An 18291-nucleotide genomic window follows, 5' to 3' on the forward strand; every position below is an offset into this window, starting at 1 on the left:
TATCATCTGAATCAGTAGAAGGTGAAGAGGATGAAGGATCCATGGTATGATGATCTGATGGAGGAGGAACTGAGTCTCGAGGATCTTCAGTGTTTGGAGTTGAAGATTGTGTCCGACGCTGATATGTGATAAGAGGTGGAGGAACAATGTCATTTGGATTTTGAGTTTGAGGTATAGAATCAGGCATAACTAAAGGATCACATGTTGGCAAAGGAAACATTTGTTGAACATAAGAACGATCCTCCATGGAGGAAGGAAAAAATGGTTTATCCTCAAAGAATGTGACATCTGCTGACATATAATATCTCCCGGTGGAGGGAGAATAACATTTATACCCTTTCTGAAGACGAGAGTATCCTAAGAAAACACACTTGATAGCTTTTGCTGAGAGTTTATCAAGACCTGGAGAAACATTATGAACAAAACACGTACACCCAAATACTCGTGGGGAAACATGATACAAAGTGTCATTGGGAAAAATGACAGAGTGAGGAATTTTATTGTTAAGAGAGGAAGAAGGCATCCTATTGATAAGAAAACAGGCAGTAAGGACTGCATCGCCCCAATGATGTACAGGAACATTAGTATTCAACGTCAAGGAACGTGCAGTTTCAATGAGATGTCTATTCTTTCTCTCTGCAATGCCATTTTGTTGTGGAGTATGAGGACAGGTTGACTGGTGTAAAATTCCTTGGGAAGATAAGAGAGAAGAAAATGCTGCAGAGAAATATTCCTTAGCATTATCACTTCGAAGAATTTTAATTGTCTTCCCAAATTGGTTCTTAATTTCATTAAGAAAAGACTTAAAAATAGACAAAAGTTCAGATCTCTCTTTCATTAAATAAACCCAAGTACACCGAGAGAATTCATCAATGAAAGTTACAAAATAATTAAAACCAAATGACGTAACACGACTAGGTCCCCAAATGTCTGAGTGAATAATTGAAAAAGGAGAATTACAATGTGTCTCAGATCTTTTAGGATAGGAAGATCTAACATGTTTTCCTAATTGACAAGACTCACAATCTAAGACTTGAATATTTCTGAGACTTGGAACCATCATCTTCAACTTGAGCAAACTTGGATGGCCTAAACGATCATGCAAAAGTTTTGGGGATGAAGAAGTAAAGCAGGAAACTGAAGAACAAGATTTTAAGAAATAAAGTCCTTGAGACTCATGTCCTTCTCCAATCAGACGACCTGTCCCATGTTCCTGTATAACAAAGGAATTAGCAGTAAAGGTTATGGAACAATTTAAGGAACGAGTCAACTGACTTAAGGAGATTAAATTGTATGGACAATGGGGAACATATAAAACTGAATTTAAATTTAGTGAAGGAGATAAGGAAACTTTGCCAATTCCTTGAGATGTCACTTTCGATCCATCGGCAACAGTAATAAGATGGTGAATTTTTGGAGAAGACATAGAAGAAAATGAAGAAATGTTACCAGAGATATGGTCAGAGGCACCGGAGTCAAGAATCCATGGATTATGACCTTCCACAGATTTAGATAGGTTGGTTGTAGGCACACTGGTCATGGCAGAAAATTGACCAGGATTAAATGATTTTCCAGACTTGTATCTGAGAAATTCTTCATATTCTTCATTTGAAATTCTGGATTCTAGATCACCAACTTTAGAAACATGAGCAACTTTGTCTGGATATCCATGTAAAATATAACATTTGTCCCGAGTATGACCTATTTTGTTACAATATGTGCATTGAGGACGTATACTACGACCACCACGTCCTCGGTTGCTTCTGCCTCCTCCTCTCCCTTGTGGCACTCCTCTTCCTTGGGGTATTGTCATGGCTGATGTTTCAATAACCTCAATTGGATTCTCATTTTTCACTGATGTAGGTACTCGAAGAAGTCGAGTAACTAAGCCATCCATTGATGGGATTTGATCACCAGCTAAAATCTGATCACGTACATGATCATAATCTGAGTGTAAACTTCTTAGAATTAGGACCATGTAAAACTTGTCAAGCTTTTTATTGATCCCTTCTAATGAATCATGTGAGAAATGGAGAGGATTAGGAGAAAATATCCCCTTGTGTTTTGAATACACTAAGGGTAGTTTTATTTATAGTGAAACATAAGGGCCAATGCCCTTAATACAGAATGGGCTAAGCCCAACTAATAGAAAATAAAACCTTAACATCTAACACTCCCCCTCAAGCTGGAGTATATAAATCATATGTTCCAAGCTTGTTACAAAGATAATCAATTCTAGGTTAGGACCATATAGCAAACCTTTTCCAGGTGATCCTTTAATATACTTCAGTATGCGAACAACCGCATCCCAATGGTCTTCACATGGGGAGTTTAGGAATTGACTCACAACGCTAACTGCGAAGGAAATGTCAGGACATGTAACAGTAAGATAGTTTAATTTGCCAACTAGTCTTCTGTACCGTTCAGGATCTGAGAAAGGCTCCCCCTGATTTGGTAGGAGTTTGATGTTAGGATCCATAGGTGTCTCAACAGATTTAGAGTTCATTAACCCTGTTTCCTCCAAGATGTCTAACGCATACTTCCTCTGAGATATGACAATACCGGTGTTGGATTGTGCTACTTCAATACCCAAAAAATACCGGAGTTTGCCAAGATCTTTGGTTTGAAAATGATGGCAAAGGTGTTGTTTCATCTTAGAGATGCCAAGATAGTCACTTCCTGTGAGAACAATATCATCGACATACACTATTAAGTAGATACATCCAGCATTTGAGTGGCGATAGAACACTGAATGACCGCTTCACTGCGAGACATACCAAATTGTTGAACAACACAGCTAAATTTACCAAACCAGGCCCGAGGAGATTGTTTTAGGCCATATAAGGATTTGCGAAGACGACATACCAATCCAGATGACTCCCCCTGAGCAACAAAGCCAGGCGGTTGCTCCATATAAATTTCTTCATGCAAATCACCATTAAGGAAAGCATTTTTGACATCAAGTTGGTGAAGAGGCCATTGGCGAAGAGCGGCCATGGCAATGAATAGGCGAACAGAGGTCATTTTTGCCACTGGAGAAAAGGTATCACCATAATCCAAACCAAAAATCTGTGTGTAACCTTTGGCAACCAATCGAGCTTTGAGACGATCAATAGTGCCATCAGGACCAACCTTGATAGCATACACCCACCTGCAACCAACAACAGACTTTCCAGATGGTAATTGGACAAGCTCCCAAGTTCCACTTTTCTGTAAAGCACTTAATTCATCCAGCATAGCTTGACGCCAGCCAGGATGAGTTAAGGCGTCACCCACAGAGTGGGGAATGGACACAGAAGAAATGGATGAGAGACATGTATAAAAAGATGGTGACAATCTGTGGTAACTAAGAACAGTATAAGGGGGAGTGAAAGTGAGTCAGACCAACAAAAGGTGTACCTGTACGTGCAACAGATGCAGATGTAGTGGAACTAGAGTGCTGACGATCCTCATACCATCTGAGAAATTCGTTAAAGATTGCAGGTTTTTCTACGGTATTAGATGAAGTAGGAGGGTCTCCAGATGGTTCAGAATTGGCCATTGCTACAGGTCGAGGAGGTCGTCCATGAAGTGCATAACATTGATCAATTTTGTGGCCTAACTTGCCACAGTGGTCACATTTTGTAACACGTCCTTTATTTTGTCTGCGAGGCCGACTTCGATCATTACGTTGGATAGCCATAACTGAGGAGTCATCAATATGAGGAGATGTCTCAGTGACTGGTTTGCTCGGTATACGCAGAAGAGCTGAACAAGTAGAAGTAAAGTTGGGTATGACAGGAGAACCCAAAATCTGATCACGGACATGAGAGATATCATCAGAGAGTCCGTATAAAGCCAACAACATGAAGAACTTTGATCGTTGTTCCAGTTCTTCAGCAGGAGTGGGAGCAGGAGGTAATATATCATTAAAATCATGAAGAAGGGTATGAATTTTACCCAAATATTCGGCCATGGGACCATGATTGCGTGGACCAATAACAGTTAATAGGTCCTGACAAACACCATACAGGCGTTGAGTGTCATTTGTGTACAACAACTTCGCCTGTGCCCAAACTTCTGAACATGTTTCATATGATCGAAACATTTGTTTCAACGAGGAGTGAATGGTGGATTTTATGACAATGCATAGCTGAGCATCAATTTTCATCCAGCGGGAAGTGTCATCCGTTGTAGCAGTAGTCACATCTTGAGTAAGGTGATCTAAGTACCCTTGACTCTTCAACCAAAGTTTGATGTCAGACGCCCATGTTGCATGATTTGTGCCATCTAACTTGTCAATAGACAAGTGTACATTCACATAATTGGTGTATATTGAAGGATCAGAAGAAGAGCCACCAACATAAGTGTTCGTAGAAGAGGAAGATGCCATGGAGAATGGAGAAGGAGAAACCCTAAAAATCCAAAGTGCTCCGATTGACGCAACGATCACAGATCCAGAAAGAGGACGAGGAGGCGATCACGGCGGTCCAGATCGGCGACGGAACTCTCCGGCGACGCGCCGTCACGCGCGGTGGGAAGCGGCGGCTCCGGCGATTCTGGCGGCGGCGCGTGGAGGCGCGTGACTGGTCCGTTGGATGCGATATTTGTACCACGGTGGTCGCCCGGGCAAGACGATGCCGATGATGTGGTCGTCGGTCAATTCTGGAACTCCGGCGGCGGTGGCGGCGGCATGGCGGCGACAGCGGCGGCCACAGTGGCGGCGGCGGCGATGAGTTGTGCCGGAAACTAGAGTTGGCTGGACCTAATCCTATGCTCTAGATACCATGTGAGAAATGGAGAGGATTAGGAGAAAATATCCCCTTGTGTTTTGAATACACTAAGGGTAATTTTATTTATAGTGAAACATAAGGGCCAATGCCCTTAATACAGAATGGGCTAAGCCCAACTAATAGAAAATAAAACCTTAACATCTAACAAATCAGCTATAAAGAAGTTCTTTAATTCTTCTACAGCAGCCCTAGCCTTTGCTATATGAGAAACCATGTCATGATTGACTTGCTTTAGAGATGCTGCTCTTTGAGTTGCATCAAACAGACGTTGTACATCATTAGCAAATATGTCTTGTGCCCTTTTCCAAAAGGATGAACAAGTCTTATAGGGTCTTAATATATCTAGAACTTCTTGCTCAACTGACTGCCACAAAATTGCACATAACTGAAAATCCAATTTTTGCCATTGGGATTTTTCGTCGTCTTGAATCATAGAAATGTCTTGTTCAAGATGATCATGGTGTCCTTGACCAAGAAACCACAATTCCACAGCAGAAGACCATGATAAATAATTTCTCCAATTGAGCTTATTGAAGATTTAGAGAGAAAGAGATTAAAACAAAACCTCTATTATTTCTTCTTTCCTAATACATCACTAATGATACTTATACAAACATAATCAACAGTGAAAGTAGGAACAGTGAAAACAAAGGAAAAACATAGAAGACTCCTAAGGAGTCTATATCTAAAACATATTACATTTCAACAGTATGGATGTCACAGAAGTTAAGCTCTTGAAGGAATTGTTTCACCCATATAAGTTCACATGTGAGTGACGCCATTGCCCTATACTTGGCTTCAGCTGTTCATCGAGCTACTACATTTTGTTTCTTACTTTTCCATGAAATAATGTTTCCTCCCAGAAAAACACAATATGATGTAGTAGACCATCTATCAATAGGTGAACCTGCCCAATTTGCATCACAATACCTAGAGACCTGAATGCTTCCTTTATCTTCATATAACAATCCTTGCCCAAGTAGCCTTTTTGATATACCATAGAATGCGAATGAGAGCATTCCAATGGTCAAAACACAAGGAGCCTGCATGAACTGACTAACCACTCCAACTACAAAGGTTAGATGTGGCCTTGTAATAGTGAGGTAAATCAGTTTTGAGCTTGTTTGTAGCATCATAGAGACGTTGAATATCGTGGGAATAGATGCTTTGAGCTTTCTTCCAAAAGGAGTGACAAGTTTTGAAATCCCTTACAGATATAAGAAGTTTGGGTTCCACTGATTGCCATAATAGGGCACACAACTGGAAATCTGCTTGTTTCCACTGATAAGCTTTTTCTCCAGGCACATGGCTTCCATCTCGCTCAAGGTGTTCATAATGTCCTTGGCCAAGAAACCACATTTCACCAGCAGCATACCATGATAGATAATTTTTTCCATTTAGCTTCTTGGAGGTAATGGATGGACTTTCGAAGAATAAAGAGTATTGCTAGACGCCATCTTCGAAGAAGACGAATTGCACCAGTGAGGAACAAGAAAACCCTAAGGGTTTAGACGAACAAAACTGTGATGATGGCCGGTGGTGGACGATCGACGACGGCGAACGGTAGCGGTGGTGGACGACTGACGAAGGTGGTCGGCGATAGTGGACGACCGAAGGATGGCAGACAGTGATAGACGGCCGGCGGCGGGCGGTGGCGGACAACAACACCTGACAAATGTGAGACAAAAACCAAAGCGGGCCCCGCTCTGATGCCAAGTTGAATATAGTGAAAATTCCCTTGTGTTCAATATGCACATAGGGTCCTCTATTTATAATAGAACAAATATTGACTAAGCCCAAAATACAAATAAGAAATAATAACAAACTAACTAATAAAGATAAAAGATAAAAATAATATATCTAACAATAACATAGCTTTTGATGCCAATGAGGATGCATAACGCTCATCATGCATGGGAAGAGTTGGATGAAGATGATGATGGAGATGATAATGTCATTAGAGGATTACACATAGACACTTCACATTTGAATTTATGTTATATAATTCTAAGGACTTATTTGAATTAGGATGTTATTCATATAAAAAAAAGATTCATGTCAAAGTAAACTCTGAAGGCTCTCACAAGTTTACGTAAACTCTTGAGTTTGACAACCTTGTTTCCTCCCCTATTATGAGGTGAGATGAAGAATGAGATTTGTTTCCCACTTTTTTCAAGTTATAACAATTAATAAAGAATTGATTACATGATGAATGGATTATTAATTTGTCTCTAGCTGTCACTCTATAGCTATAGATTGATGATTATATTGGATTTTACTTGTTATGCGATGGTATATTTGTTCAGCATTCAGTGTAAAAGAGTTTCTGGCTGTAACTGTTTGACTACATATGGATGATTGGATTCTTGTGATTACAAATCAATTCAAGCATTATAATAATGAAAAATTCAATAGCATACATGTTCAAACATCTAAGGCATGACTTAATGAAATTTTACTAGGTTGATGATGAAGTACGACTTGAAGATGATTGGGTGCCCATGGATGAACAATTAAATCCAGCAGAACTTGAGGAGGTTATCAGATCAAAGGAAGCACATTCTAGGGCAGTTGTACTTGAGAGTGTAAGTATACTAAATAGTTTGGTACTTCATTTGTGAATGTGATCCCTTGTAAAGTTTCTTTTTTTTGTTATTTTAGATTGGGGATATTCCTGATGCTGAGATTAAACCTCCTGAAAATGTATTGTTTGTCTGTAAATTGAACCCAGTTACTGAGGTGAGTAATCCCTTTCTGTAGTGTTACGTATGTAGTTATCATATTCTCTTCTCCCCTCCCCCTACCATCCCCCAATTTATACTGAGGTCAAAATCAGTACTTGACTATTAATATTTTTTCTTTTAAATTTTAGGATGAGGACTTGAATACTATATTTTCTCGCTTTGGAACTGTATCATCGTGAGTATTAATATTAGGCAGTTTACCTGTCATGACATTTACTAATAGTGATATCATTTTGTATATATTGTTCTTACTTGATATTTTAAATTGTAGGGCAGAAATCATCCGTGATCACAAAACTGGTGACAGTTTATGCTACGCTTTCATAGGTCAGTATGTACACTTTGTCATTTGTGTAAAATTTGTGCTTTTTAATTGTGTTAAAGTAGTTCTTCCTCATTTTCTTTCCAATTTCTACAGCAGTTGCCTGGTTCTTTCCTATGTAATTCTTTGAGTCGATTTGTGTCTACCACCTTTTTTATTCAGGATATCTTTAGTGTAGCATTTCCATCTAGGAATAACAAAAGGCAATAAAAGGAAGATATGCTTAACATGTGTACTACAAATAAGTTTTCTGTTCCCAAATCAAAGTTTCCTTGTGTTTGTAAATTTTTCCTTTTGGTCTTTTTCGTTGTTGTGTTTAGTGGTATGTATATAAGAATGCAAGCACAAGCACTCATGTACATATGAAATCTGATAGATTTGTCCAACACTTTGTTTGTGTGGTGCATTTGGTTGGAGTGTTTCACATGTTTTTAAAATTGTTCCATAGCACAATACTTGACTTTGAATCCTCCAAAAATAATAGAAGGGTGATCTTCCATATAAGTGGATCATCACAATCCATCAAATCTAATTGGCAATGGAAGGCCGTTGGAGATCTTACATCGATTAATGATAAGGTCAATATACAATATGTAAGTTTAAGGGAAGGAAATTCTCCCTTTATAAGGTGGTTAGGCTTAAACTCACTTCCTAATAAATTAGTTTGATTTCATTGTAAGATCGCAACCAACATAATCGATCTCCTTTTTTCTTATGTTCCACGATATAAACTCATGTATAAGTTTAAGCCATGGATTCAAAAAACATAAGAACACATGAACATAGTAACAATATAAGAACATGCTAACCATCATGTGCTGAGAATGGGAAAAGTGAAGAGTAAAAGATGGAGAAAGGTAAGAAGTGAAGAACATGGCACTTCTGTTAGGCTTAAAATATGATATAGAAGGAATCATCGCTTGAATTCCTAAAACCTTCAAGATGAAACAGAGTAAGCAAATTTCTTCCTCAGTAGAACAACTCACAAATTTCACAAAGAAAACAAATTCATTCAAAACTGTGAAGCAAAGCTACATAGTGCTTTATATAGGCATAGTTCTTGGACATTTGGCTTCACTTTTCAAAATTCAAAAAAGGATTCTAGAACAATCCTAAAGTGGCTCACCAAGGTCATGTTTCCCATGTTTTCCTTGCCTTGTCACACATCCAAGGCTTGGTTTGCTCCATTGCTTGGTCTTCTTGAACATTCCTCTCATGTGTACTGTCCATTTGTTCGAAAATTCATATCCTCTTGGGCTTTTATTGAAGCCCATCAACAAGTACTAAACTACAATTATAATTAAGAAATGAAATTACGATCAAAGGAAAAGAAACATCTCCAAAAAACTGAATCTGTGAAATATCAAAGAAAGAAAACAAAGAATTATTTTATTTTATTTAAGTAAAGAGGTCTTGTTTCTTGTCATGATCCTTACGATGGTTCTAGAAGTGTCCTGGCCTTTTTCTTCTTGTTGATCATGCACTCACCAATTTGGCTTCTATTTGGTTGAAGTACATAGCCGTTCTAATGTTATTCCTCAATATATATGTTGCTGCATTGACCAGCTTTGCTCTACTAATTTTCTTCCTTTCTCTGTTGTAATCTGTGCGTGATATATCTTTAGGATATCCTGGAATACTTATCTTTGGATGTCATTGATATTTTTTAAATTGATGCATATAATGAGATATTGTTTGTATTTTTGGAAATCCTGGGAATATTGTTTTCATGTTTTCTATTATTTCCATTTTTTAATGTTTACTCTTTAAAAGGGCAATTAGTGATTGTACATTGTACACAATTAATATACATTTCTTTTTCTTCTTTCAACTGTTATGTTTCTGTGTTATACTCTTTTATTGTTCCATACCTTCCATTCTCTTTGTATTTCTATCAATCGAGATTGAAACTGTAAAATATTTCTTAGGGCTTGATTGATCCCACTCATAATCTTCAATTTATAAGAATAAATTGATACCAAGCTTGGAACAAATAAAATCAATCCGAGGACCCCTTAATGACTTGGTCAACACATCTGCGAGTTGATCGTTTGACCCAACAAACTCAGTACATATTTCTTTAGTCAATAACTTTTCACGAACAAAATGACAATCAATTTCTATATGTTTAGTCCTCTCGTGAAACATTGGATTTGATGCAATGTAGAGAGCAATTTGATTGTCGCAATACATCTTCATAGTATGGATGTCACAAAAGTTAAGCTCTTGAAGGAATTGTTTCACCCATATAAGTTCACATGTTAGTGATGCCATTGCCCTATACTCAGTTTCGGCGGTTGATCGAACTACTATATTCTGTTTCTTACTTTTCTATGAAATAATGTTTCCTCCCAAAAAAACACAATATCCTGTAGTAGACTGTCTATCAATAGGCGAACCTATCTAATCTGCATCACAATACCTAGAGACCTGAATGCTTCCTTTATCTTCATATAACAATCGTTGCCCAGGAGCCTTTTTGACATACCCTATAATGTGAATGAGAGCATTCCAATGGTCAACACATGGAGCCTGCATGAACTAACTAACCACTCCAACTGCAAAGGATAGATTTGACCTTGTAATAGTGAGATAAATCAATTTTCCAACCAACCTCCGATACCTCTCTAGATCGGAGAATAATTCACCATCTGGCCATGCATGCCATACTAGACTCTTCCTGAGCAACAAACGTAGGAGGTTGCTCCATGTAAACTTCTTCCTCAAGATCACCATGTAGGATGACATTCTTTATATCCAATTGATGAAGTGGCCAATGACGAATGACTGCCATGGCAAAGAAGAGGCGAATAATAGTCATTTTGGCTACAGGAGAGAAAGTGTCACAATAATCAAGACCTTAAACATGAGTGTAACCTTTTGCAACAAGTCGGGCTTTGAGCCGATCAATTTCACCTTCAGGGCCGACTTTAACTACATACATCCATCGGCAACCAACCGCCTTTTTACCCGAGGGAAGGGGCACCAGCTCCCAAGTATTACTGTGGTCAAGAGCCTACCTTTCTCAATCATAGCTTGTCGCCATTAAAAATGATAAAGTGTTTCTTTCACATTCTTGGGTAAAATAATTATTGAGGGCTTGATTGATCTCTCTCATAATCTTTTATTTATAAGAATAAATTGATAGAAGAATACATGATAAATAGGGTAACCCTTGACAAATATAATGATGATAAATAGGGTAAATATCTTAACACTATCCTTGTCTTAATGAATTTCTTTTATAAATTTTTCAAAAAATTATTTATTTTTCCTTTCTTATTTGAGAAATTATCTTCAGATTGCTAATTCCAGTTCCTTCATCCTGAACTTGATATAAAAAATAGTTTAGCTATTTTTTCCTTTTCTATTGCATCTTAGGATCAGTTATAAAATTTACGTCAACCTGTTTTGATTCACTGAAATCCTACTAAATAAGTTTCTGTCGGTATTTTTGGTTATATTTGGTGTTATAAGTTCAGACATGTTTGGCTAAATGCATACATACCCCATTCTCTCCCCATTTCCTTAATAAGTCATGGACAAAATTCCACTTCATCCAAATATGCTAAAGAACTGATGAAACCATAAAGCAATAAACTTGCCTGTCTTACTCCTTTCTAAACCTGTGTGTTAATTGTCAAGAACTCTTCCTAGATTTAAAAAACATCCAGAATTCATAAAAACTCCAATAAATTTATTTTCATCACAAGTGGTTGTTGTATGGTGCAAGACTGGACCTCACCTTTTGAACATCAGCCATAAAATCACATTTAAGGAGCTTTGTTTAGTGTGAACTCTGAAGATTTAACCTATTATTAGTTTTTTATAATGTTATGTTCCATTATCCAAGCATAATGTATGTTTGTACTATTAAATTTGTGCTTCACACCAATTGAGCAACCATTTTCAACATTTTATATTGGTTTCCTTCAAATACTTTATCAATTTTATTTAGAAGTTGTAATGGCTAATCTTAGGATTGATCTGATTCTTAGTTTCTAGATAAACCTTCAGTTGAAAATAGGATTGATTTTATTATTCTCAATCATGAAAAATACATTCTCATATCTTATATTTGTAATAATTTAATTCTCCTAAAAAGGGAAATAGGGAAACTAGGAAAACAAAATAAAATAAAAGATTATATATCTATTTCCTCTAATTAGGAAGATTCTAATGATATTTTCTCTAATTACAACATTCTCCCTCAAGTTGGTAAATGAATATCAATCATTCCCAACTTGCCTACAAGATCTTGAAATCTACCCGGAGGAATCCCTTTTGTAAAAATATATGCTATTTGAAGTTCTGTAGGAACATGAGTTGTAATCACAAATCCTCTATCAAGATTATCTTTGATGAAATGTCTGTCAATTTCAATGTGTTTGGTTCTGTCATGTTGTACTGGATTATGGGCTATGCTCATAACAGACTTATTGTCACAGTGTAGTTGCATCGGGTTCTCTACTTTGACTTTAAGATCATCCAAAATGATTTTCATCCAGAGTCCTTCACACATTCCTTGAGCAAGGGCTCGAAATTCAGCTTTTGCACTAGAACGGGATACTCTATCTTGCTTTTTGCTTCTCCATGTTACTAGACTATCTCCAAGAAATACACAATACCCAGAAGTAGATTTTCTGTCAGTAATAGAACCTGCATAGTCAGCATCAGTATATATCTTCATAGTCAATGTGTCTTCCCTTTTGAATAATAACCCCTTTCCTGGACTTGACTTCAAGTATTGGAGAATTTTGTCAATTGGCAATGTCTGGTCTTGTGTGTGAAAGATAAATCAATTTTCGTACCAATTTCTAATATTGGGCCTTTTCTACAGGAGCACTTTCTTCACTTCCAGTTCTGTGATTCTGTGATTGTGTTCTATAGGAACTATTGAGGTTCTACATCCCAACTTTCTTGATTCTTTGAGGAGATCAAGTACATATTTCCTTTGGGAGATAAAAATTCCGTTCTTGGAGTAGGCAACCTCTGTTCCAAGAAAATATTTGATTTTTCCTAGGTCTTTCATTTCAAACTGAGCAGCCAATTTATCTTTTAATGCCAATTGTTTTGTTTCATCGTCTCCTGCAATAATCATATCATTCATATAGACAAGTAATAGAGTGAGTTTACCTGTAGAAGAGTGCTTTATGAATAGAGTATGATCTCCTTGGCTTTGTCTGTATCCCAAGGAAACCATTGCTTTTGTAAATCTTCCAAACCATGCTCTAGGGGATTGCTTAAGACCATACAATGCTTTCTTCAGGAGGCATACCTTGTTTCTTTCATTTTTCACTTCAAAACCTGGGGGAATCTCCATGTACACTTCCTCATCTAGATTTCCATGAAGAAAGACATTCTTCACATTTAGCTGGTGTAAGTCCCATCCAAAATGGGCAGCCAAAGAGAGAATAACTCGAACTGTATTCATTTTTGCCACTGGGGCAAATGTCTCCTTATAGTCAATCCCATATGTTTGGGTATATCCTTTTGCCACCAATCTAGCTTTATATCTTTCTATTGTCCCATCTGCCTTATGTTTCACTGTGAATATCCATCTACACCCTACTGCCTTCTTGTCTCTTGGCTTATCAACAATCTCCCAAGTTGAAAATAGGACTGATTTTATTATTCTCAATCATGAAAAATACATTCTCATATCCTCTATTTGTAATAATCTAATTCTCCTAAAAAAAGAAATGGGGAAACTAGGAAAACAAAATAAAATAAAAGAATATATATCTATTTTCTCTAATTAGGAAGATTCTAAAGATATTTTCTCTAATTACAACACCTACTCTATAGTTGGAAAATGAATGGTCTCTTTTTGTTTTCATGCAATTAACCACATCTTATATGTACTCATTTGGACAGAATTTGAGGACATAAGGTCATGTCAGGAAGCATATTTTAAGGTATGATGAAAATTTTGAAGCATATTTTTACCAAATGATTCTTCTTTCTTTTTCTTGGTAGTAAATTACTCTGTTTTGCTTCATGCACATTACTGTTGTAGATTTATTTATTTATTCTTTCTATCCTTGGTTACATTTCCTATGTGATCTTGCGTTTCAATTTTTATTTGAGTTTTAGACAGTGGGTTGAAGAGTTCTTATTTTCTCTGGCAATTCTGAGTTCAAATAAGTATATAGAAAAAAAAATTGCTGTGGTTTGAAAAGAAAACTCGTATTCTGAATTTTTTTCTTCTTGATTGCTCGCTGAATTGCAGATGGATAATGCTTTGATTGATGATCGAAGGATACATGTGGATTTTAGTCAAAGTGTGGCAAAATTGTGGTCCCAATACAGGCGTAAAGATCAAAAGGGTAAAGGTAAGGATAATGATATCTGTTAGGATCAATTGCTAGGTATGGATGTAAGTCTCAGATTAGAAATATGAGATTCTTGTGAGTTTATCAGAGCTTGGGCTTTCCAACTACAACATTTAGCTTTTGTGGTGTGGTTCTCCCAATCAGTGTTAAAATTGCTAGTAAGATCTAAAACTCGCACGATCCTGCCAGTTTGGAGCATCAAGCGAGTTGATGCGGAGGTGGATAGTAAGTGGTGCAGATGGGAGTGAGTAAGCGAGGATACTCACTGAATTGAGGGATCGTGGGCCGCATCGATCCTTCTGGTCCTATGATCGACCCAACCCATGAGAAGCCCAACGCCGTTACCTTTTTCAACTAGGGTTACCTTTTTCAACTAGGGTTACCTTTTTCAACTAGGGTTACCTTTTTCAACTAGGGTTACGTTCACCACACACACTGCTCTTGGAGTCGCTGGCACTAGCTGCCCTCCCATTCACTCGCCGCATTCGCAGAGAGCTATGCTCAGCCTCTGTTTCTCTACTTTTTATTTTGCTCTCCACCTCTGTTTATTTTAGGCTTCCTTTTAGTGATGTAGTTGCGTTGGTTGTTCTGCTGGCAGCTCAAGTGGTTCTGCTCGCAGCTCGAGTGGTTGTTCTGCTGACATCCACACTCATTGGTTCCTTTTATTCACGACTTAACTTAGATTGAAACTGTAAAATAATTTTTGCTTGAAATCCCTCCTACCCTCATTTTTATATGTAAGAAAATTCTAATACAAAAGCATATTATAAATAGGATAACCTTAATTGCAGACCTAGGTACTATCATATATATACTAGACACAATATAATATAAATATTCTAACAACTTATTTACTAAAGTTTACTACTTAAACTTATTATTATAATAATAGTTATAATTATTATTATTATAGTTATTACTATTATGAGTTATTTTTATTATTTTTAATAATACACCTGTTTATGGATATATTTTTTTTTATAATCGTGACTCTTACTGGTCAGTTATGATCCTTGAGTTACGATCTTTTATTGTCTTTCCGAACCCCTTACAATCCTTGAGTTTGACAACACTACTCCCAACCAAGTTTCTTACCAATATCACAATTTGTAAGAATTTGTTTATTACTTGTTTCGTTTTTACAGCATTGTGCTGAATGCCAATGTTTGGTTGTAAACAGCTGCTCCTTTTCCTATGTAACTTTTATTAAAATAATTTATTACCGCAGGTGGTGGTTGCTTCAAATGTGGCTCTACAGATCATATTGCCAAGGACTGCACTGGAGATGCTACAATGAAACAACCACAAACAAAATACATTTTAAAGGATGATAATACCCAACGTGGTGGAGATAATTCGAGGTATGTACTTCTGGTTGCATGTGTCACTCTTTGACTGTCTCTGATTTTGTATATCCATATGTGAGAACAATTTCATGGTGCATGCAGATATGAAATGGTTTTTGATGGAGATGATAACCCAGAAAGTCCAAGGCAAGATGTAAAACACCGAAAGCATGACAGGGATGACCCAGTTGAGAAAAAAGTTAGGGAAGAAAATTTTAAAGATCATAGAAGTAGTAGGGAACGGGATACGGTAAGAGATAGGTACGGTGATAGAAGCAGAGAGCATGGGGGAAATGGAGAAAACAAAGCACGATATGACAGAGGTGCAAGAGATTTGGATTCGAATGCTGACAAGAAAGACAGAGATAGGCACAAGGGTAGACATGGAAATGATGATTACAGGTGGAAAGTTGATCATGAATCCAGAAAAGAAGAGGATGATGGCTACAAGCGTAAAGATGAGCGAGACTCTAGAAGAAGATATGAAGATGATAACTACAAGCGTAAAGATGAGCGAGGCCCTAGAAGAAGAGATGAAGATGATAGGAGAAACACAGATTCTAGCCATTTGGAGAGAAGGAATGACAGTGGTTATAGGAAGAGACCTGAAGACAGTGGAAAGCAAGATGTGAAGATTGATTCTGGACGAAGAAAGAGAAGTCCAAGTGATGATTACAAAAATGGAAGGAAAGATGAAGATTACAGACATAGAAAGGAAGAACGAGGGAATAAAAGGCAAGATATTGAAGCTGATGAGGATTACAAACGTAGAAGGGAGGACGGAGATTACAGACATAGAAGGGAGGAACGTGGACACAAAAGACAAGATGTTGAAGCTGATGATTATCCTCATAAGAGGCATCATGGTGACAGGAGATGATTATTGGTCTCACTATATCCTAATGCTAAGCACAGAACCTTTGAACGACTATTATGTATGTCCCTTTTGCTTCAGTTTTTCTGGTGAAGCTAGCTATTTATGTTTTTGAACAAGGTTTTGAATGGCTTTGTTTTTTTGACAAATATTGGGGTTTCATAAATTATTAAATGGTGTTTGACTAAACGCAGCATTACTGGTGTTACATGGGATGTAATAACAAAACAGTTCACGCATGGATTGGAGAGGACTGCAGAAAAGCATGTTGGAGAGGGCTTATTTATGTAATCCGTGATTTCTGATCTGAGCTAGGGTTAAAGTCAAAATTGTTTATGCATTCATTTGTAGATTACGTCATTAAAAATGCACTTATGAACCAGAAAATATATTTTTGATTGCATAACATTGAAATATATTTCGGATGATTCAATCGATTTGGTTGTTATATTTCTTGATTTTTTCAGTTTGGAATACATCTCTGAAACGGATGAGGTGTAATTTTCTTTCTATCAGCACATAATATGTAATACATTTCTAACTTCCAAAACCCATGAATTATATAACCTTGAAATGTATTTTAAATTGCGTAATTTAACAGTTATAATTATATTTCTGGATTGAGTCTTCTACAAATAATTTGTGGATTTTACTGTCACAAATGAAAATTAGGGTTAAATATATTTTTTTTTCTCTCAACTATGCAATTTCGGTTTTAGTCATTTTTTCAAATTTTCGTTCATTTTCATTTCATTTTTTTATAGAAACTCGGAGATTTGATCTTCTAACACTAATGTTATGAATTTTCTATGATGTGGTTAACAGTGAGAGTGATTTTTTGAAATTGAAACTTACCTTTCTTAACGTTTAAAATCAAAGTTTAAATTAAGATGATTTACTTGAGATCACTTGAGACAAGGGATTAGAGGTGTGGTTGCTGAATTTGTCAAACACGAAATGATCATTGTTGGAAGAAGCACGAAGAGATTAAAGTATATGTGGAACATGTTTTTAGTCAGGTTCAAGTAATTAACTTCATTGTTTTTGGTGCGGTGAACAAAGTCATAGGTGAAGAGGCAGAGACACGATATGTAGAGGCCATGGACGAAGAAGAAGTTAATGTGACTGAGGAAGATGTCAAAGTGGCTGAGGAAGAAGGAAATGTAGTTGAGGAAGAGGGAAATGTAGCTGAAGAAGAAGAAGAAGAAAGATCAGGTTTTATAAAGTGGATGACAATAAAAAAGAAAGAATGACAAATGATGATGATGGGTTTGGGATGAACAATGAGAAGGTGGTACATGGTGTACATGATCATAGAAATATTAATCTTATATTAGATAAGTGGAGTAAAATTAAAAAGAATAAGAAGAAAACAGTGAGGATAAGATTGTATTTAATTGAATGTTCATAGTGACCATTTGTATGATGTACTGTCTTTTATTGTTTTTATTGTTGTTAATTGTTTTGGACCACTTGTTATAAGTTTATAGGTTGAATGTTATAAGCCTGAATCTGGGGTTAAAAAGGGTATATGGAGAAACTGGGTTAAAAAAATTGTTTTTATATATTCAATGGCTAGATTTTCAGTTTCTGGGTTAGCATTATAGGCTTTTCCCTTTTAATGGAAGGCCAGATGTATTTTTGTCTGAGCTGTGATAGAATGGTTTTACACTGTTTCTGCATAATTCTCTTTTAACCATGTTGTATGCAGTACAAATTATGATGTCCATGCTTTCCTATATTTTGACCATACTCCCTGGCATCAAGACCATTTTTTTATTGCTTCTCCTAGCATGACAGCAAAGGATTTTATCTAAGACTGCAATTTTGCTTTCAGCCCAAGTGTTGATTATTGAAACTACTATGTTTTGACTTGGTAAATGCTTTTTCCTTGACTC

General features: G+C 36.7%; 2 protein-coding genes across 6 annotated transcripts in view; one reads left to right on the top strand and one right to left on the bottom strand.

Moving 5' to 3' along the window:
• The window catches only part of LOC108319142 (peptidyl-prolyl cis-trans isomerase CYP59), a 38944-nt gene extending 22162 nt beyond the window's left edge, over window positions 1-16782 (top strand). For 4 of the 5 annotated variants that reach the window (XM_017550173.2, XM_052877266.1, XM_017550174.2 and 1 more), the window contains 8 exons: window positions 7235-7357; window positions 7434-7511; window positions 7645-7691; window positions 7788-7843; window positions 13716-13756; window positions 14071-14173; window positions 15402-15534; window positions 15622-16567. In XM_017550173.2, the coding sequence (XP_017405662.1) occupies window positions 7235-7357; window positions 7434-7511; window positions 7645-7691; window positions 7788-7843; window positions 13716-13756; window positions 14071-14173; window positions 15402-15534; window positions 15622-16399 (1359 nt within the window). In that variant the 3' untranslated portion in view covers window positions 16400-16567. Of the gene's footprint in view, window positions 1-7234; window positions 7358-7433; window positions 7512-7644; window positions 7692-7787; window positions 7844-13715; window positions 13757-14070; window positions 14174-15401; window positions 15535-15621; window positions 16568-16587 lie in introns of those variants that run through there. The other variant, XR_001831242.2, reaches the window with a different exon arrangement.
• LOC128196444 (uncharacterized) lies at window positions 811-2219 on the bottom strand. Its single transcript, XM_052877267.1, has 2 exons — window positions 1450-2219; window positions 811-1213 (listed from the first exon to the last, which is right to left on the bottom strand). The coding sequence occupies exons 1-2, from the start codon at window positions 1976-1978 to the stop codon at window positions 1176-1178; spliced, it is 567 nt and encodes a 188-aa protein (XP_052733227.1). The 5' UTR covers window positions 1979-2219; the 3' UTR covers window positions 811-1175.
• Window positions 16783-18291: the final 1509 nt, after the last annotated feature.

The sequence above is a fragment of the Vigna angularis genome, chromosome 5, assembly GCF_016808095.1.
Source record: "Vigna angularis cultivar LongXiaoDou No.4 chromosome 5, ASM1680809v1, whole genome shotgun sequence".
In the NCBI taxonomy this organism is placed as follows: Eukaryota; Viridiplantae; Streptophyta; class Magnoliopsida; order Fabales; family Fabaceae; genus Vigna; species Vigna angularis.